The sequence below is a fragment of the Ipomoea nil genome, unplaced genomic scaffold (assembly GCF_001879475.1).
Source record: "Ipomoea nil cultivar Tokyo-kokei standard unplaced genomic scaffold, Asagao_1.1 scaffold1834, whole genome shotgun sequence".
Classification (NCBI taxonomy): domain Eukaryota; kingdom Viridiplantae; phylum Streptophyta; class Magnoliopsida; order Solanales; family Convolvulaceae; genus Ipomoea; species Ipomoea nil.
The window spans coordinates 4,965,001-4,984,299 of NW_017618262.1; the positions used below are offsets into that span (position 1 = coordinate 4,965,001).

The 19,299-nt window shown below is 36.5% G+C and overlaps 4 protein-coding genes across 5 annotated transcripts in view; 2 read left to right on the top strand and 2 right to left on the bottom strand.

The window, feature by feature from the left end:
- Nucleotides 1–2,309, top strand: part of LOC109192747 (scarecrow-like protein 11) — a 2,382-nt gene extending 73 nt beyond the window's left edge. Inside the window, exons 1-2 of the mRNA XM_019343451.1 lie at nt 1–441; nt 478–2,309. The exon at nt 1–441 is cut by the window's left edge and continues 73 nt beyond it. Of these exons, the coding sequence (XP_019198996.1) occupies nt 99–441; nt 478–2,129 (1,995 nt within the window). The 5' untranslated portion in view covers nt 1–98 and the 3' untranslated portion in view covers nt 2,130–2,309. The remainder of the gene's footprint in view (nt 442–477) is intronic.
- Nucleotides 2,310–5,205: 2,896 nt separating this feature from the next.
- Nucleotides 5,206–7,440, top strand: LOC109192952 (scarecrow-like protein 30). Its single transcript, XM_019343672.1, has one exon. It carries the CDS (start codon nt 5,313–5,315, stop codon nt 7,200–7,202), a length of 1,890 nt encoding a protein of 629 aa, XP_019199217.1. The 5' UTR covers nt 5,206–5,312; the 3' UTR covers nt 7,203–7,440.
- A 112-nt stretch (nt 7,441–7,552) lies between these two features.
- Nucleotides 7,553–10,425, bottom strand: LOC109192955. Its single transcript, XM_019343675.1, has 5 exons — nt 10,192–10,425; nt 9,809–9,906; nt 8,624–8,705; nt 8,443–8,522; nt 7,553–8,059 (listed from the first exon to the last, which is right to left on the bottom strand). The coding sequence occupies exons 1-5, from the start codon at nt 10,249–10,251 to the stop codon at nt 7,804–7,806; spliced, it is 576 nt and encodes a 191-aa protein (XP_019199220.1). The 5' UTR covers nt 10,252–10,425; the 3' UTR covers nt 7,553–7,803.
- Nucleotides 10,426–16,217: 5,792 nt separating this feature from the next.
- On the bottom strand, nt 16,218–18,857 carry LOC109192953 (uncharacterized protein C24B11.05-like). Of its 2 annotated transcripts, XM_019343674.1 has the most exons (10): nt 18,843–18,857; nt 17,975–18,041; nt 17,815–17,880; nt 17,583–17,680; nt 17,443–17,480; nt 17,278–17,365; nt 17,051–17,186; nt 16,872–16,960; nt 16,684–16,749; nt 16,436–16,582 (listed from the first exon to the last, which is right to left on the bottom strand). In XM_019343674.1, exons 2-10 carry the CDS (start codon nt 18,033–18,035, stop codon nt 16,436–16,438), a joined length of 789 nt encoding a protein of 262 aa, XP_019199219.1. In that variant the 5' UTR covers nt 18,036–18,041; nt 18,843–18,857. The 2 variants fall into 2 exon arrangements, with proteins under 2 accessions (XP_019199218.1, XP_019199219.1); XM_019343673.1 differs by lacking the exon at nt 18,843–18,857 and having other exon boundaries at nt 16,218–16,582.
- Between the last annotated feature and the right edge of the window lie 442 nt (nt 18,858–19,299).

A 19,299-nucleotide genomic window follows, 5' to 3' on the forward strand; every position in this document is an offset into this window, starting at 1 on the left:
TTCCAAGAATTGAAGCCCAGAAAGTCAGAAACTATTTTCTGTATTACAATTTCCAAAATTGATAAAGTTCCTTCTTTTTTTCATTTTCAGATCTAACCATGGGTACCCTTTTCCGAGCTCATCATAATTCCAGGGATGAACCTGAGTTTAACCACCACTGCTCTGTTCCATCTTCGGGTAGTCTAAACGAAGGCTGCAGCGATGTTCTTGGGTTTTCAGGCATGAAGTCTGTCCATGATAGCCAAGCTCCATCTGAGGGGGAAACAATGGTGGAAGGAGACTACTTTGATGGAGTGTTTAAGTACATACAGCAGATGCTTATGGAGGAAGATGATCTGGAATATATACCTTATATGTTCCAAGATTGCATGGCTCTCCAGGCCGCCGAGAAATCATTCTATGATGCCCTAACTGAGAATCCTCCCCCTCCCCCTCCCCCTCCCCCTCCCCCTCCTATAAATCATAGAAACTTCTCTGATTCTGGAAACAGAAATGTCCAATTCTCAATCCCAGATAATCAGCCTTTCCCGGCACAATTTCCCCTTCCCGGAAACCAAACATTTCAGACTGGTTTGCAGGAATTGCAGCCAGGATATAATCCTTTTCCTGAGCAAGTACAAATTCCTATGATTCCCATGAATAATTCCTCTGGATCCATGTTTGGGAATCAATTCTCCGGGGAGCCAATCGGGAATGGCTGTTCTGGAGGGAGCAATGGAAGGAGGAATCGCAACCGGGAAGACGGCGGAGAAGGGCGGCAGAGGAGCAAGCAGATGGCGGCTGGGAATTCCGACCAAGAGCCGGAGAAAACGGAGAAGTACGATAAGGCGCTGCTGTGTCCTTCCATGAATCCTTTATTCTACGACGACTCAATCCCCTATCTCTCCGACGAATCATCGGAAACTGAAGCGCGAGACAAGAAATACTTGCAGGGCCCGAAGCGCGGGCGGCCGCGCGGGAGCAAGAAAGGCGCCAAGCCCAAGCAGATCGTCGACCTCACCGACCTCCTCGCCCGCTGCGCCCAAGCCGAGGCCGCCCACGACAAGAAGAACTTCGACCACCGCCTCGCCGCTATCCGGCAACACTCCTCCCAGTTCGGCGACGCCGCCGAACGACTCGCCCATTGCTTCGCGAACGCCGTGGAGGCACGCGCCGCCGGCACCGGAACATCATTGTACGCCAGCATAACCCGGAGGAGAATGTCGGCCGCCGAGTACCTCAAAGCTTATCAGACATACATAACCGCCTGCCCTTTCAAGCGGATGTCCAACATATACGCTAACAAATCAATCGCGAAACTAACCAGAGAATCCGAGAAGATTCACATCATCGACTTCGGGATTCTCTACGGCTTCCAATGGCCGTGCATCATCCACGGCATCTCCCTCCGCCCCGGCGGGCCGCCGCAGCTCCGTATAACCGGAATCGACTTTCCCCAGCCGGGGTTCCGCCCGGCGGAGAGAATAGAGGAAACAGGGCGGCGCCTGGAGAATTTCGCCAGGAGATTCAACGTCCCCTTCCAGTACACCGCCATAGCCAAGAAATGGGAAGAAATCACCCCGGAAGATCTGAATATCCAGGAAGACGAAATCCTAGTCGCGAACTGCTTATACCGGATGAAAAACGTCCCGGACGAGACATTAATGGAGAACAACAGCCCCAGAGACGACGTTCTCAAGCTAATCAAGAAAATAAACCCCCAATTCTTCGTCCACGGGATCGTCAACGGGATGTACAACGCCCCGTTCTTCACAACGCGATTCCGGGAAGCCTACTTCCACTTCTCGGCCCTGTTCGACATGTTCGAAGCCACCATGCCGCGAGAGGACGAAGGGCGGCTGCTGGCGGAGCAGGAGCTGCTGGGGCGAGACGTTCTGAACGTGATCGCGTGCGAAGGGAGAGAGAGAGTGGAGCGGCCGGAGACGTACAAGCAATGGCAGATGAGGACCCAGAGAGCCGGATTCCGGGCGCTGCCATTGCACCGAGAGATCATCAAGGAAGTGAAGGAGAAGACTAGAATGGGATACCATAGAGATTTCTCGGTGGAAGAAGATGGGGAGTGGATGTTGCAGAGCTGGAAAGGAAGGGTGATTTATGCTATGAGTTTGTGGCAGCCTCTTCATAACTGATCATTATAATCTTCCCATCCATTTCTGTCTGCAAACTGGAAACTGCAAACCAAATCTTTTCACTTTCCTTGTCAAAATTTTATGAAATAATGGAAGAACACTGAACAGAATCTGAAAGAGGAAATTATTTTTGTAGAATAATAATACTCTTATTAAAATACATGTGAGCTTCTACACTTCTATACCATGTGCCTTTCAATTCGCACTAGTTGTCCCGTGTGAACGTGCGGTCATGTAAATATGTATAAATGGCATTACAATGTGTTTAAAAATGTAATAGAATGAAGTGGGCAAATGCACCACACTTTGAAACGTGCGGTCATGCACTATCAGGTATGCATATCAGATATGCATGAATGCACCACTATGTGTTCAAAAATGTATTGCGGTGATATGCACAAATACACCACACCATGATGCATTTCTAAACACTTAGTGGTGCATTCTTGCATATTTAATGTTACATGACCGCACGTTTGCACTAAAAGGTCTGTCTACAGACCGTACCTTCCTGTGTGAATAGCTGAGTTAGAGTTGTATTATCTATCTAGATGTTTAATTTGTGTATTTGTGTGTATATTGTAGTTCCTTTCTTTTGTATTTATACGTTGTTAATATGTGTTTGATTTTTTCTTATTTAATGATTATTGCCTATGACTTATTGGTTGTTGGTTAGGTTCTTGCTTATCTTTTAAAATTAGTGTCTAATGACTTGTTATCACATATTACGTGTCAGAACTTTCGATCATTACAAAAAAAATGATATTGTACCCATTCACTCTCAATATCTGCATAATGCTAAAAACTTAAAACAGGTTAAGCCACATAAGTAGCTCAGTATTTTTCTAATTACTCTATCGAGTCAAGGTCTGGAACTTTTGGGGTTGAGAATTCAACCCTTTGGAATGAACTTAAGACAGGCTAATTAGAAGGGTGATATAATTAATGTTTATAAAACACAAGGGCCAAACTCTAGCATTAAGCATACTGGGAATCCTTGCTACATAAATGCTATCTACGTGGTAGAAATGCTTACGTAAGGGATGACGCTTGTATTGAGTAATCAGATTTGGAGCAATAAAAATTAGATGAGATTAGATGGGATAATACATTAATTAATTAATAGAGTAAAAAATCCAACCCCCATAGACCTGTGGGACCCGCTGGGGGTGACCAGTCAAAGGTAGCCAGGATCTTGAGCGCCACGCCATATGTGATTGCGATTTGCGACTATGTTCACCGGAGCCTCCGGTTGCTCGGTCCTGGTGGCTTTGGTCAAGACAACGACGTGATACAGTTTATTTAAGCACAACAATGCATTGCAATTATTGGTGTCAAGTACTGAAGCATCAAATTATAATATTATATGGTTCAAAGGAAATGGCCAATGGGGATGCAATTCTAGAATGATGTTTAGGAGAAAAATAGAATACAAGTCATATTATCGATCTTGATCTTATCAACATGTGATTTGAATGAAATATATTTAATTTGAAAATACTGTTTTAATTTGGAATTTTGTGTTGATTGGTGGTTAATTGGTTATACCCTTCCATAGGTATGACTTGCTATATATTTAAAAAAATTACGTTAAAATATTATTATTAAACACAATATATATATATAAATTTAAAATTTTAAAAATAATTAAAATATTAAAATAAACAAAAAAAATGACTTATGAATAATGAACATGACAAATCACATGAAAAAATAGAGTAATTTTTATAGGCGAAAAGAATAAAATTGTGATTTATTTCTCATTTATCTTTTTCTTTTTGGGGTGTTATTTGGCCAAAATGAAATGGTCCACATTGTATAATCATTTTATAAAATAATAAAAAAAAGTTTTAAGGTACAAAAGTCAAAAGGTGAGCTTAAAAATAGTGATGTTTGAACTTTGAATTGAAAGGGTGAGTATTACGGAGTATTTTAAGTGTAATGAATTATGGATGAAGTGATATGTTATCATGTTTCTTGATTCTTCTTGCCCAAGTTTTTTCACATGCACAAGAAAGAAGAATGAGTAAAAAATGTTGATTACTTAGACAAGATTCCTAGTTTTATTTAAACATCAAGTCAAACTTACACTATTTGTTTTACTATACAATTTGACTTTAAAATTCACTTTGTATTAACCCAATAACTTAAAGAAGTAAATAATATTAAAAAAAAAAAAAAAAAAAAAAACTATGCAACAGGTTTGATCAAGAAATATGTGTAAGAATTGAACTCGTAATCGTTATATACAAAAATTATGTCAAAGTACCTATGAAGTCCCTGTACTATACTGTTTTGTTCAATTTATTCCTTGTACCTTTATTCTATTCAACTTAGTCCCTATACTTTAAAAAGTAATAAAACTAAGGACAATTGTCTGAATCTTATTAGAAACATGATTGTAATTATTTATTTTGGACATACTAATTTAATATATTAGTGGTAAAAATAATTAATTTTAAATATTCATAAAGTAATATATGAGTAGAAATATAAATATTGTCAACGTAACCCTAAATTAATGGTAATATTAACACCGTTAATTATTATCCTTAATTGCAGCACTTTTGAAAGTACATACACTAAATTGAACAAAATAGAGATATAAGGACTAAATTGAACAAAACACTATAATACAAGAACCTTCGTAAGTACTTTGATCCAAAAATTATGTTTCACATACTTTGGCTACCACTTTCCGGGTCCAAGATGCATCCAAATTACTGTAGTTTTTAGCAGCCAACACTTTACTAACATCCAAGATATAACTAGATTAACTTTTAGTTTCAAAAAATATATATAAGATGTATCTAGACTAATTTCTTGACAAGTTCATAATTATCTTTCTGAGTAAGAAAAAAAGGTGAAAAGGCTAATAACAGATTTGAACGGTTTTGACTAGTCCGCTGTGACGGTAGACGGGCAACGGCGGTAGCCGGTGCCACACGGGAATCTGCTGGCGGCTGCTCTGCTTCCTGGAACATGCGTGGTGTTAAACAAAGTAAACATGTCGGGGGCCACAAACCTTTTTCTTATCCTTATATTAAAGACCCAAACTTCATAACCTTTCCAGAAACCATAACCCTCTCTTCAAATCACTCTCATTTCGCCACTGTTTCAGACCCTCTGTTCTTCCACTCTTCCATTTATTTCTTGATTTTTTTTCCTTTGGGGTTTCTTGTGATGGAGGCTCTGGTTCAAGAATTGTTTACCACGCAAAATGATTTCGTCTACAACCACCACTCAAAACCAGTGAATCAGGGGAAGCAGAGATTCAACCTTGTTGAGAGATCTGCAGGCGAAGGGGAGGAAGGGCCGGAAGGGGACTACTCCGATGCGATTCTCAAGTACATTAACCAGATGTTAATGGAGGAGGAGGACCTGGAGAATCAGCCTTGCATGTTTCGCGACTGCATGGCTCTCCACGCCACCGAGAAATACTTCTCCGACGTGCTTAACGGCTCCTCGGGCGAAAACTCGCATGTATCCATCACCCCCAGTTTCGCGGGGAGTAGTCCCAGCACCTGTTCATCTGATCTCAACAATGGCGATTCAGATTTAAGCCCTCAGTTTCAGAGCTCCTCCAATGGCTTCCCCGACTCTTTGTTCAGTCACTATGCAAGCACAGGAGCAGCAATAGGCCTTCCAAATGACAGTAATATTCTCAATCTGAGCGAGGGGGAAAATTCGCCGTCCAAGGGGAAAAGAAACCATTACTACTACTCCTCCTCCGACAATGGTTCTGCAGAAACGCAGAGAAGCAACAAACACCTGGCGAGTTACGCCCCGGCCGATGAACCGGAGCCATTAGAGATGTACGATGATGTTTTGCTGTGTTCCAAGAAGAAAAACAGCAAGACTGAGTTACAGCAGAGGGGGCAATCCAAGGGAGGGGGGAGAAACCGCCGCGGCAAGAAGAAAGAAAGCCAGAAGGAGTTCGTGGACCTCAGCGGCTTACTGACTCAATGTGCACAGGCCATGGCAAGCTATGATACCAGGACGGTGACTCAGCTTCTGAAGAAGATAAGAGACCACTCTTCCCCTCAAGGAAATGGCCATGAACGAATGGCGTTTTATCTCGCCAATGCGCTCGAAGCGCGATTGAATGGAACAGGGACGGCATTGTATATATCTAACTCTCCCAGCAATATCTCAGCTGCGGATATCTTGAAAGCTTATCAGATGTATATCACGGCGAGCCCTTTCAAGAAGGTGTCGAACATGTTCGCCAACAGATATATCAGGAAGGTTGCAGCCGGAGCACCGAGGCTACACATAATTGATTTCGGAATTCTGTATGGATTTCAATGGCCCTGCCTTATTCAAGGTCTCTCGACGAGGCCGGGCGGGCCTCCGAGGCTTCGGATTACCGGAATAGATTTTCCCCAGCCGGGGTTCCGTCCGGCGGATAGAGTGAAGGCCACCGGCCGTCGCCTGGACAATTACTGTAAGAGATTCAAGGTCCCGTTTGAGTTCAAAGCGATAGCACAGAAATGGGACACGATAAAACTGGAAGACCTAGAAATCGACAGGGACGACGTGCTGGTGGTGAACTGCCTGGACCGGCTGGGAAACGTGCCGGACGAGACGGTAGTGCCGGATAGTCCGAGAGACATTGTACTGGATCTGATCAGGAAGATCAATCCCGATGTGTTTATCCATGGAGTCGTGAACGGCACATACAACACGCCGTTCTTCGTCACGCGATTCCGGGAGGCGCTCTTCCACTTCTCCTCCCTGTTCGACATCTTTGAGGCGACAGTGCCGCGTGAGGACAAGGACCGGCAGCTGTTCGAGGAAATGCTGTATGGAAGAGATGCGTTGAACGTCATAGCTTGTGAAGGATCGGAGAGAGTGGAGCGGCCAGAAACGTACAAGCAATGGCAAGTTAGAAGCCTGAGAGCCGGATTCCGGCAGCTGCCGCTTGATCAAGAGATTACCAACTGCGTAAAGGACAAAGTGAAATCGGAATACCACAAGGATTTCTCCATTGATGAAGATGGGAAATGGTTGTTGCAAGGATGGAAAGGGAGGGTTCTTCATGCAGTCTCATGTTGGAAACCTATTAACTAGTACGATTCCCGAAATCAATATTGTTAGAGATTAAGATTCGGATTGGAATCATGCCCGTAGAGTTTGACTCCGAGCACAATTGATCCTCCAATCTTACAGATGCATTAGTATCCTCCTACTCGAGGATCTTGCAGTTACATTAGTAGCCTGCACTAAGTTGTATTCTTTTATTCCTCATTTTTGGTTGCTTACTACTTACTAGGAGCAGTCTAAGAATTCCATTTTTATGTTATAATCCTATGTAGTAGTTCACATTATTCTTGTGTTCAATGGAATAGAATCAACTTTAGTACAAGGTAAATCAGAATTCAGAAAGCCATCATAGTATCACTATTCACTACAAGATCATGTGATAAAACTTCAAGAAATATTATAATGAAAACCATTCTTGATGTAAATTGAGACATACAATATACCATCAGTGATGATGGTTAGATGATGTGGTCAACAGAACAATAAACTCAACAAGGTGAAAGAAGTGAAGAAAAGAAAACCAATTTAGGAGTGCTAACAGCCATACTACAAAAGCTTATAGTACTACAACAGACTAGAGAAGCATGTCGAGAAAATTATCAAAAGGGCCAAAAAGAATCACCTTTGCCTAGTGTTTTTTGTTTTGATGCTTTGGTGGTCTAAGAACACTCCAATCCAGCTTTTCATGCTTGGGTTTCTTCTGAAACTTCTCATTGCTTCTTCGAGAGGGCCCTTCATGCCCATGCACATTTTTATGCGATTTATTTGGGAAATGGACATCAGGCTCTACATCATCTTGCTTCCTCTTGTTATCTCCCTTTGCGTCTGTGCTTGAGTCATCCTGCTTTGAGTTCTCTGGCCCATCTTGACTGAACCCGTTTTCTCTGTTGGAATCAGTAGTTGGTAGAAATGTAGAATAAGAGCTAAATAAGTTTGAATCTTTTATGAAATGAATGCAGCCTAGGGATAAGAAAGCTATAAGTGATTTCGAAATCATATAATAAAGCTTGATCAAAGAAATGTACAACACGCCTCAGGAATAGATCAAGTATGAACTTCAAAATTTTTAGTTCAGTGCCCAATTTATGTAAAAATTATGACAGATTAACAAGACACATGGCCATAATAGTAATAACTTAATCATATGGCATTATGACATATTTAAACCTTATGTCAAAAATAGGATTCGGATTATGTAGATGCTTTTCTGAGTTTATTTACGACAAATGATTATGTAATAAACATGAAATAATCACCAAATCATTACCTATTAGAATTCATTTCACTTGTTCTGCCCGAAGATGTTGCAGAGGCTTCAGATTGGTTTGGCACATCTTCATTTAGTTTCTACAACACAGGTATTGCATGTAATCAGACAAAAAGCCAGGCGAGTGCGGAGTGCATGAATAGAAAGGTTAATTTTCAAGTCATTTAAACCTTATACTCACATCAATAGAAGGGTTAAAATTTTGAAATGACATCCGGCCCTTTCTTGCCCCAGGATGAGGATCTCCTTCCATAATTACAACACTGCAATTGAAAAGTCATTAGAATCAAATGTCAGCTAATTACAAAAAAGGAAATCGAAAGAATTTATCCTATCGGTGCATTTTTTGTGCTTTCCTTATAAACGGAATCTACACATACAGACATTCAAACCATGAAGCCATGAAAGAGGCGGATACAACACTTTTCGAGATAAAAATAAATTTTGCAAACCTTTACTTCATAGGAAAGCAAAATCAGCAATCAGTATATAATCATGGTTGTCACACTTAGAGCCAAAAGATTATAAATATAAAAATTAAACGCTGATCTCGGTTGCATAGTCACGGCATTGACAAATTATAGTGCAAACCAAAAGCCTATATAAGCAGTTGCTGTTGTAGTTCAACTTTGTATTACAGAGAAGAAGAACAAACACCATTTCAATTCATAAAAGGAACACAAACCAAAAAGGATGGATCTGTGAACATGCAATCCATATTACAAAAGTTCCCCACCAGAAAGAAAAAGTCAGAAAGACCAAAACCTCCAACCCAAACATAAGGAAAAGCTTAGAAAGGTGCAAAGTAATGGAATCACACTATCTGTACCCCAGGAAGATACTACGATCTCAGACACACCCAAAAGTAAGGATTCATATACCAAACCAAATTCTAAATGTTGAGACTATAAAAGTTCTCATCTACTTGAGAGATAAGCCAATATTCAACTTCCACAAATAGTCATGCCATTTTAGCTAATTAAGGACCAAACGAGAGCTGCTGGCATAGTGCAGCACACAGTCATTAACTCTAACCTGCTATTGCTCAGGTTAAACAACACCTCCATATAAGAAATTAAGCTTACACAATCATCAATTAGGTCCCCAAAATGGGCAATTTGACACTCCGCATTTAACCAATCTCCGAAACCCCTTACCTGCACCAAAAACCCCCCATTCCCTAATCCAACACTGATTATTGATTAAAGACCTAAAAATGAATTGGAATTCAATGCAAATAGTAGAACTCAGGGGAAGGCTAGCTAGATAAACTGACACATTATGGTAATTCCACATTATATTTACCATAAGAACCAAAACAGGTCCACATATAATGGCAACAATGAAAGGGAGAAGAAAGAATTACCATCGTTTGGGGGCACTGGAAACAGGGAATTTACTATCAGGCAAGTTGTCTTCTTCCTTCTTAACTTTCTCCTCCTTTTGTGCTGCCCTTTGCATAAACTGCAACAAATAACGGCCCAACTTTTTCAAATTAGCTCACAGTTCATCAATAGTACTATCTTGAAGACAGAAGAATCTAAAAATTACCGCGCATTGCCGAAAGTAAGGCTAAAGAAAATGACGATTAGAAAAACAACCCGAATAGTAATAAATTCCCAGATTTATGTAAGCAAAACCCAGCTCATAGCTTTCAACTAAATCAGTATTTTGCATGGATTTGAAAAACAAACAAAAAAAAAATACAAAATTCAAGTATTTTCTGTCCAAATTAATTTTCCTTTTTACCTTTAAGTTTTTCAAAGTACTGGATAGCTCGCGCTTAGCCATTCTGATCTCTGTAGGCATACAACGAACTCTACTAACTGACTTTCCACTTTCTTCTCTCTCTATATAGCTCCGTCTGCAGCGAGGACCGGCCGGCGTAGCACTGTGAAGACGAATCGTCGTAAATAATTTGCCAACCTCGACGGTGAGGGTTTTTGAGAGCGAAATTCCGTTTTCGACCTAATGACCAAACTGCCCCCTATGTGACTGGACTTTGAGAATTTATTAAAATTTCAAACCTAGAATGGAAAAATAAATTATGTTCGTCTTACTTATATAGATAAATAATAAAATAATAATTTTTGGCTAAAACAAATTTCGAGGTGAATAGATAAATAATAATAATAATAATAATAATAATAATAATACTAACAATAATAATAATAATATATTATTTTTATATATTTTTTTTTAATTATTCATTTATTTTAATTTAAACTAATAATTGTCTCGTGCGATGCACGAATTATTATTTTAAAAGTTTAATTATGTTATTATTATGTTGATTTTAAAGTTTTGTATTATTATTTGAATTTGATTTTTTTTAAAGAAGCTTGAATTTGAAATAACTACTTTAATTATATAACTAATATATTTAAATAAAATTTGTAAAAATAAAATAACAGGCGATATTTGTCAAAAATTTCCACAAACAACTTATTCATTTGAAAAAGATTATTTATGTATTGTTTATGTAAAAACTTTATTTATTTTTTATCTAATTTCTCCTCTTTATATATGTGGAATCAAATTAATTATAATTGACGTTTAAATGAATATATCTACAAACTATATTAAATATAAAACTTTACCAATAAATTTGAACACAATAAACTTTTTTCCATACTTCATTATGCTTATATTTTTTGAAAGCCAAGGAAACCGGATTGCATTAATCAGTAGAAGAAACAAAGGGAGGTAGAAAATCCCTCCAGACATTACGAGTATCAACCGCACTAACATGCTTTGCTAAGGCATGAGCTACCGTATTAGCATCCCTGCGTACAAAATTAATGGAACATGAATGAAAGAAACGAAATAAACACAAACATGAATCTAAAATAACACCGAGGTACGAACGATAGGAACTTGCTTTGTGAAAGCTAGAGACAAGGACCGCACAATCCGCAATTAACACAATCTTTTAAATTATATATATATATATATATATATATATATATATATATATATATATATATATATATATATATTAACTTTATATATTAAGGGCCATTGTTTTTACTTTGCCCCGGGCCTATAAAATGATAGGACCAGTCCTGTAAGTGGGTTGGCTGCCTTCCCGCCGGAGAAGGCTACATGGGTCACCTTCTCCGGTGAGAAGGCATGTCCATGGCCTTCTCACCGGAGAAGGCGATGGTTTTTTTTTTTTTTTTTTTTTTTTGTTTTAATGAATTAAATTTTGAATTAATTAATTATTACTTAAATCTAATAAATGCAGTTTTACTAAGGTGGTGCAAATAGCATTTTGACTCCCCATTAGGCTATTTGCACCACCTATGTATTTATTATAAATTATCACCTTTTTATATTTTCAATGTACTTTATACTCCATTTTAGTCAAAGGGTGGTGCAAATAGCAACACCCTTAATTAAATGCATATATATTATTTTTTTGTTGTAGCTACTAATTTATTTTTTAATTTAAGTAATAAGAGCAATAAAGTGAGAAAATGATGTGGAACCGTGTTCACCTTGCAAGGTGGATAAAGGTGGACACGGTTCCAAAATTGTTCATAATTATGAATATATAGTTCAAAAATTATGAACATATAGTTCTATAATTATGAACATAGAGTTGTAAACATAATTATGAATATAGAGATTCAATAATTGTGAATGTGAAGTTAAAAAATTATGAATATATAGCTTTATAATTATGAACATAGAGTTCTGTAATTGTGAATATAGAGTTCAATAATTATGAATATGAAGTTAAAAAATTATGAATATATATCTTTATATTATGAACATATAGTTCAGTAATTTTGAACACAGAACTGTGTCCACATTGCAAGGTGGACACAGTTCCACAGCATAACGATTGAATAAAGTGGCGTACATACTTTTCGTCCACAATAATGAAATCATTGAATTTTAAAAATAAAAAAAAAAATTCATTCGTTGTTGAGACAAATTGTTTTGAGAGTTTGTCCATGACAATTGCTGTCAATAGATTATGATAATAAATAATTCAAAATATAAGGTTACAATAGATATTATTATAATAATATAGTAAAAATTAACTTACAAATTTCTTTAGAAGTTTTCATGCATTGATAAAAGCATAATTGAAATATTAAGTTTTGTTTTCAATAGTCAAAAGAAGATTAATTAAACGAAAAAAAAATGAACTTAAATTTATTGTTTTTTTTTTAATGAAAGAAAATCAAATGATTATCAAAGTTCATGATTTATAATCATTGAATGCTATGTATTTAGTCAGGCTAATTATTTGACCAAAGTTTATGTTAAATTTTATATTTTATTTTTTAATACATTTTAACATATTCGTAGTATATGTTTAACAATTATGCTAACTCTAATTGGAATGAGGTTTGAACCTAAGACCTTTCTTATAGAAATTAATGAGTAAGTTAAGAATAATAAATAGTTAACGGAATATTCTATTAACAAAGTTTATACTAACGGAATTTAAGGTTATTTAAGGAAAGAAAAATAATATAATAAAGGGTAAATAAGGAAAATCATTAAAAATACTAAAATCAAAATACTATGACCCATTCATTTTAAGAAACAATAATTATACCGACATTTTTTTCCAGTTAAGGGCCTAACAATATTGGCTCTTATTAGAATTGTAGATTGTAGATTTTTTTAATTTTTTCATGGTATTAATAAAATACTTGGTAAATAAATATATAGTATTATTTTGTATTATAACTTTGATATTTAATTTAATTTATAAAATATAATTTATATATATTAACGAGATAAATTATAGAAATGTTATACCCATCATATTAAAATCCTAATTGGATTAAAATTGGCCTATCATACTAAAATACTAAAATCCTAACTGGTTTAAGATTAACTAATGGTTTCCCAATTATACTAAAATCGTTAAACATAATAACTAGCTAATACTATATAAACCCTTTATCATTCTATAATTTTCTTCATCATTCTATAATCTTCTTTCGTCATTCTATCATTCTATCATTCTACAAGCTATTTAGATATTATTAATCATGTTTACCAAGGTTGCTATATTGGTTTGGTTGTATTGTCTTCTTCTACAAGCATCAACTTTATGTTATGTATATTATTTCAAAAATGGCAACTATAGAATCATATTCAGGTTTATGGGTTTCATTACAGCTTCTCAGCTTATCCTGATTATCCTTTACTCTTTGTTCAACCTCTTTCTTGAATGGATCTACAATGAATCCATTGATGATGATGATGATTTCATTGATGATGATTATGAATTCATTGATGATGATGATGACGACGATGATGATAGCAGTAACGATAGCGACGACGATGATGATAGCAATGACGATAGCGACGACGACGATGATAGCAGTGACGATAGCGACGACGATGATGAAAGCAGTGACGATGATAGTGGTGATGACTATGTCGATGATAGCGGTCACGACAACGACAATGATAGCGATGATCGTGATGATGACGATGATAGCGGTGACGATGACGATAGTGACGATGATGACAATAGTGAAGATGGTGATAATAGTGAAAGGTGGGTAAAACTTAAAACTGGATGTGAAAAATATTAGTAGAATGGTTCCATAGTATAACTACATACTCTTTCTTTTACGCTGGAATAGTACTAGCAGATGCCCAATTGTTTTTATTTTTATTTTTTTAAGAATTACATTTTTTAATAAATTAAAGCATGTATCCAGGACTATGTGCTCGATAAATTTTTTTTTAAAGCCTATGTGCTCGATATAATGCAATTACAAGTTTAGAAGTCTAGATACTAGATGTTGTAACTCCAAAGAAAAAAAAAAAAAAAAAAAAAGAAGACAATTTTAATAAATTGATTAAATTGTTGACTTATAACAACAAACTTACAAGTTCGACTCTCAATAGGAATAACTTATTAATATTTTTAGTTTGAGTCGATCAACTATAAATAATCTAAATAGGTTCACAGAATAGCAAGGCTAAATTTATCCCGTTCACACCATCAAACAGTGATTGAAGATTTCCTCGTCACTCAAAAAAAAAAAACGCAAATTATGCTGTGCAACCGAATGCATCTTGCAAGGTACATACGGTTGCAAAACGACGCCGTTTTAGTTAAAAAAACGCGTGTCCCACTTAAAGAAGAAATCAGGTTCGATTCCTGGCAATAGCATTTTTATATATCCAGAAATTCATAACTATATAACCACAATTTCATAACTATATATCCACAATTTCATAACTATATATCCACAGTGAATGAATGAAGTAAAAATCCACAATGAATGAATGAATGAAGTAAAAATCCACAATGAATGAATGAATGAAGTAAAAATCCACAATGAATGAACTAAATATCCACAATATATGATTGAACTAAATATCCACAATGAATGAACTAAATATCCATAAATTCATAACTATATAACCACAATTTCATAACTATATATCCACAATTTCATAACTATATATCCACAGTGAATGAATGAAGTAAAAATCCATAATGAATGAATGAATGAAGTAAAAATCCACAATGAATGAATGAATGAAGTAAAAATTCACAATGAATGAACTAAATATCCACAATATATGATTGAATTAAATATCCACAATGAATGAACTAAATATCCATAAATTCATAACTATATAACCACAATTTCATAACTATATATCCACAATTTCATAATTATATATCCACAATAATGCTATTGCTGAGAGTCGAACCTGATTTTTTTTTTTAAAGTGGGACGCGCGTTTTTAATCAAAACGACGTCGTTTTGAACCGTATGCAACATGCGCATCGTACATTCGGTTGCACAGCATAACTATTGAAAAAAAAATTGTCATCATAATAGGCCCCAATCGATAGTTCACATAATTCCACTTAACATGTATAGATTTCCCAAATTATGAAACTATAGAGACTTAAAATTCACAGATCAGTCATAGCATCAAATTACTTGAGATTGTTAAAATAGACAGGCAGACCAAACTGTTTGCCAATTAACATAATAAACACATAAAAATGCAGGGAACAATTGCTACACCTCCAACTATCTGCTACAATGCCCACATCATAATCATAATAATAGCTATACAAAAGTCTACTAATATGTTTATTACAAAAGAACCACCTGTCAAGAATGGGCATCAAAACAGACTGGTTATATGTATTCACTTGTTAAAACAATGGAATCATAATCGCATAATGGAAGAAATCGAGAGATTTATGGCTACCTGCAATGGGTTTTGTCTATTTCTGGCCCTTTTTCAACAACACACTGATCTTCTTTAGCACGCTGACATTGTTCTTCTTCTTGGGGGAGTCGTCTTCCATGTCTTCGGAGAACGGAGAGCCTAGCTTTCCGTCCAGAGAATCAACTTGACTGATAGGGCTTTTTCCAAGATTAGACTGTAGTTTCCAACGAGCTCCTCGAGAGAACTCACTCGGTTCTTTGATTGCTCCAATTCCATTGCCATAGATTGGCATGCTCCCGTGACTTTAAGACAATCGAGACGAAGCGTCTCCTCAGTCATTCTCGCTACTTCCAGTTGCATTTGAGCTTTACTCATTTCTTCCAGTGCTCAAGCTTCAGAAACTTATAGCGACGACAATGATGATAGCTTTGTATTATAACTTTGATATTTAATTTAATTATAGCATTATTTTGTATTATATATTGATTAAATCATTAATATTTAATTACTATTGAGTGTTGAATACATGCATTATTATTTAATTTTACAGGTTATGCGTGATAGCAGCTGCCAACCTTTTCGTAAATCAAAGATTCAAGAACTAGAGAGTATAATAAAATAGTGACTTAACAGAAACACAGGATTGAGGGGTGTTCTTTAACAGTGCAAATATTAATACAGTATCATCATATGCTGTGCATTCCCACTTGGTTAACAAGTCTGAGAAAGCTTTTGCACAACAAGAAATTTACAGTTTAAAAGTGCAGTACAAGGAAGAAGAAACCCCAGTACATGCAATGCTTGTTTTTAACTAAGCTCTGACTCCAATTGGAGTCTTCTCTGAATAGCAGACATCAGACTTTTTAACAGCTTCCCATATCTCTGGTAGTGCTTCCTTCATATTGTGAATACTCTCAAAAGCATAATCCACGCCATCTGTCCGATGAGAGGCACCAACCTATTCACAAATAACCGAACATTATAATAAGCACTATAGATAGATGGGAGATATGTTTTGTTAGAATGACAGAGAGATGATTACATCCGAAGTCAACTTACCCGGACAGTGCTGAGGCCAGTGCGTTTAGCAGTCTCCAGGTTACGGATGGAGTCATCAAAAAACAGCTGGTGGCAGAAGAAAGATACATTATTATTAGATGACAATAAGGTTCAACGGGCAAAAGACTGAACACAAATGCTTATAGAGTTATGGTCAACGACTAATCAAAGAATAGGTTGGATCTTACCGTCTTATGGGGGTTAATTTTAGCAATTTCAAAAGCTCGTTCAAACGCTTCTTCAGATGGTTTGCATACAATTGGGGTCTTGGGGAGTCCTGAAGTCATTTAAATAGCAATAAGTGGGACATATTTTGAAGCTTTTAAGATTTGAAGAATGAAGATGGCATTTTAATTGTCTCTCATACCACCATCCATGCCCTGTACACTATTATTGTGAATAGGGTTCAGTGTCTCAAAGCAAATAATATCATCAAAGCAGTCCTCTAAACCCAATCTGCTTAGAATCTTGGCCACATGAGCTTCATTTGCATTGGAGAATATCTGTTACACGTTCATATCCACAAGACAGTCAAAATTCAAGATAAATTTGCAGATGTTTCACTTTCCAGATATAAACTACTAAGAAACTTACAACTTTCCGGACAGGCAAGCTATGTAAAAGATTCTTCAGAACAGGGTCAGGCTTTAAGAGCTCATAAGGCAATCCTCCATGCACAAAGCTGTGGACAAAGAAATAAGATTAGGTGCTTATCACTTAACTCGACAACATATCCACAACCAGATAATAAACTGATACCTATGGTAGTCATCATAATCAAAGTCATAGCCAACAGCCTGGAGAGAGGAAAAATGTAACATAAACTAGTCAGTTTTGAGCTAATAGAGTTCTTGTTAATATTGCTCATTGTGTAAAGTAACAATGATAAAAGATCATACCCTCAGACCAGCCATTGTTGTTCCATAGTCCTTATAGAGTCGCACACACATTTCCAGAGATTTGGTAGCCTCAATGCCAAGCTTTTCAATCATATATTCTAGAATACACAGCAAAGTCATGGATTGATAATTTAGTTGGATGCATTTTTGTCTAAGAATCAATTTACAACACAAATATGGTGACACCAGAATAGCAATTCTAAAGAGTTGAACAACAAATGCTGATAATTACCATTTATTTTCTTGTAGCATTGTTCTGCTATACCAGAACTAAAAGGGTAAAGAGTATCATCAACATCTGAAAATTCAGAACAAACATTAATGTAAGACAATTGTAATGGCATCTCTTTTTCCTGCAGAAGTAAAATGTATACAATGGATTTATGGATTACCAAAAAGAAGGCACTCATATTTTGGTTCTGCATCTTGCTGGCAGTGATCCTCATGCTCCATTTTGGCCTGAGAAGATAAAATGAAGTAGAAGATGAACATTAGTCTAATGAGCAGAAAATGCCTGATCAAGAGCATAAAGCATAAAAACCAGCAATTCCAGAGATATAAATGTGATATGTTTTTGTACATATACACAGACCCAAAGATCCCATACTAATCTCCAACCCCTTAACAAATAAATAGACTAGAAGATATTTCCAAATGGACTCACAATCTTCCAATTAAAAGCTGGTTGCCTGCATTTCAGTGAAATGAAAGCTCATAAAATTCAACAGATAACTGGATGGTAAAAGGCATTTGCCAAATGGAATGGTTATCTGTTTAACAGCTGTAGTTTCTATTCTATATTTGTAAATCTGTATTTATGGTTATCAAGTTTCATGATCAATTTGCAACACGATTAACCACGAAAGAGTTCTAATCCCTAACCAAACATATTGGGGTTTGAACATCAAGGTTGTGCCTTGAAGCAGATGAGAAACAAATTACTCCAGATTAGTAACAAGGACAAAAACACAAACAGATCGTCTTATCCCTATTCCAGTTCTCGAATATCCATGTAGCAAAGACTCATTTATTTATTTTTCACCCTCGATATCCCTGATTTGATCATATAAACAAGTAAACAACAGTGTTCAACCAACATTACTAAAGTACCGAAAGAGATTTTAAAATAAAGGGGAAAAACCCAACAATTTCCAATCTCTGCAAAGTACCAAGAATAATACAATACATATACAGATATACTCCCAGGACACAACTAGCCCCCCAAATCGTATTGAGGCATGGAGGGTAGAGAACACATACCAGAGAAAGAGATGGAAAGAAGAGAGGTTCAAAAGCTATTGAAGAGTGTGAGTGAAGGTGGCCGCCATTTTATAGAGAGCTTTCGTAACGGGCGTACAACGCGTGCCAATCGGGATTCGGGAATAAAGGTCAAATTAGACTCTAGTCACATTTATCTCACAAAAAATGTCATTGACTCTAATTGAGTTAGGGACCATTGATTTTTGGAATTGAATCCCCCAACGCCCCACACTGACGAGAGTATCGGAGATGATGTAAATTACAGTAATTCAATGGCTCAGCAAACATGATCAGATGTTGGTGCGTACTAAAAATCTGTCCATGTTAGACATAATCCTAACACTGCCGCTATCAAAATTGAACCAATGAGCTAAACTCGTGCGGGCACCTAGAGTGAAACCTATTGCTATATAAAGGTGAACTCTGAGTGAAAGTAAACTTGTGATCATAATCTATA

Excerpts from the sequence above, each read along its gene's own strand:
- LOC109192952 (XM_019343672.1), top strand. The coding sequence starts at position 5,313 with ATGGAGGCTCTGGTTCAAGAATTGTTTACCACGCAAAATGATTTCGTC.
- LOC109192955 (XM_019343675.1), bottom strand. The coding sequence starts at position 10,251 with ATGCCTACAGAGATCAGAATGGCTAAGCGCGAGCTATCCAGTACTTTG. Across the intron at positions 8,706-9,808 it reads TCCAGTGCCCCCAAACGATG|TGTTGTAATTATGGAAGGAG; the intron begins GTAATTCTTTCT and ends TTTCAATTGCAG. Across the intron at positions 8,523-8,623 it reads ATTTTAACCCTTCTATTGAT|AAACTAAATGAAGATGTGCC; the intron begins GTGAGTATAAGG and ends CCTGTGTTGTAG.
- LOC109192953 (XM_019343673.1), bottom strand. The coding sequence starts at position 18,035 with ATGGAGCATGAGGATCACTGCCAGCAAGATGCAGAACCAAAATATGAG. Across the intron at positions 17,366-17,442 it reads GATTATGATGACTACCATAG|CTTTGTGCATGGAGGATTGC; the intron begins GTATCAGTTTAT and ends CTTTGTCCACAG. Across the intron at positions 16,961-17,050 it reads TGTACAGGGCATGGATGGTG|GACTCCCCAAGACCCCAATT; the intron begins GTATGAGAGACA and ends AAATGACTTCAG.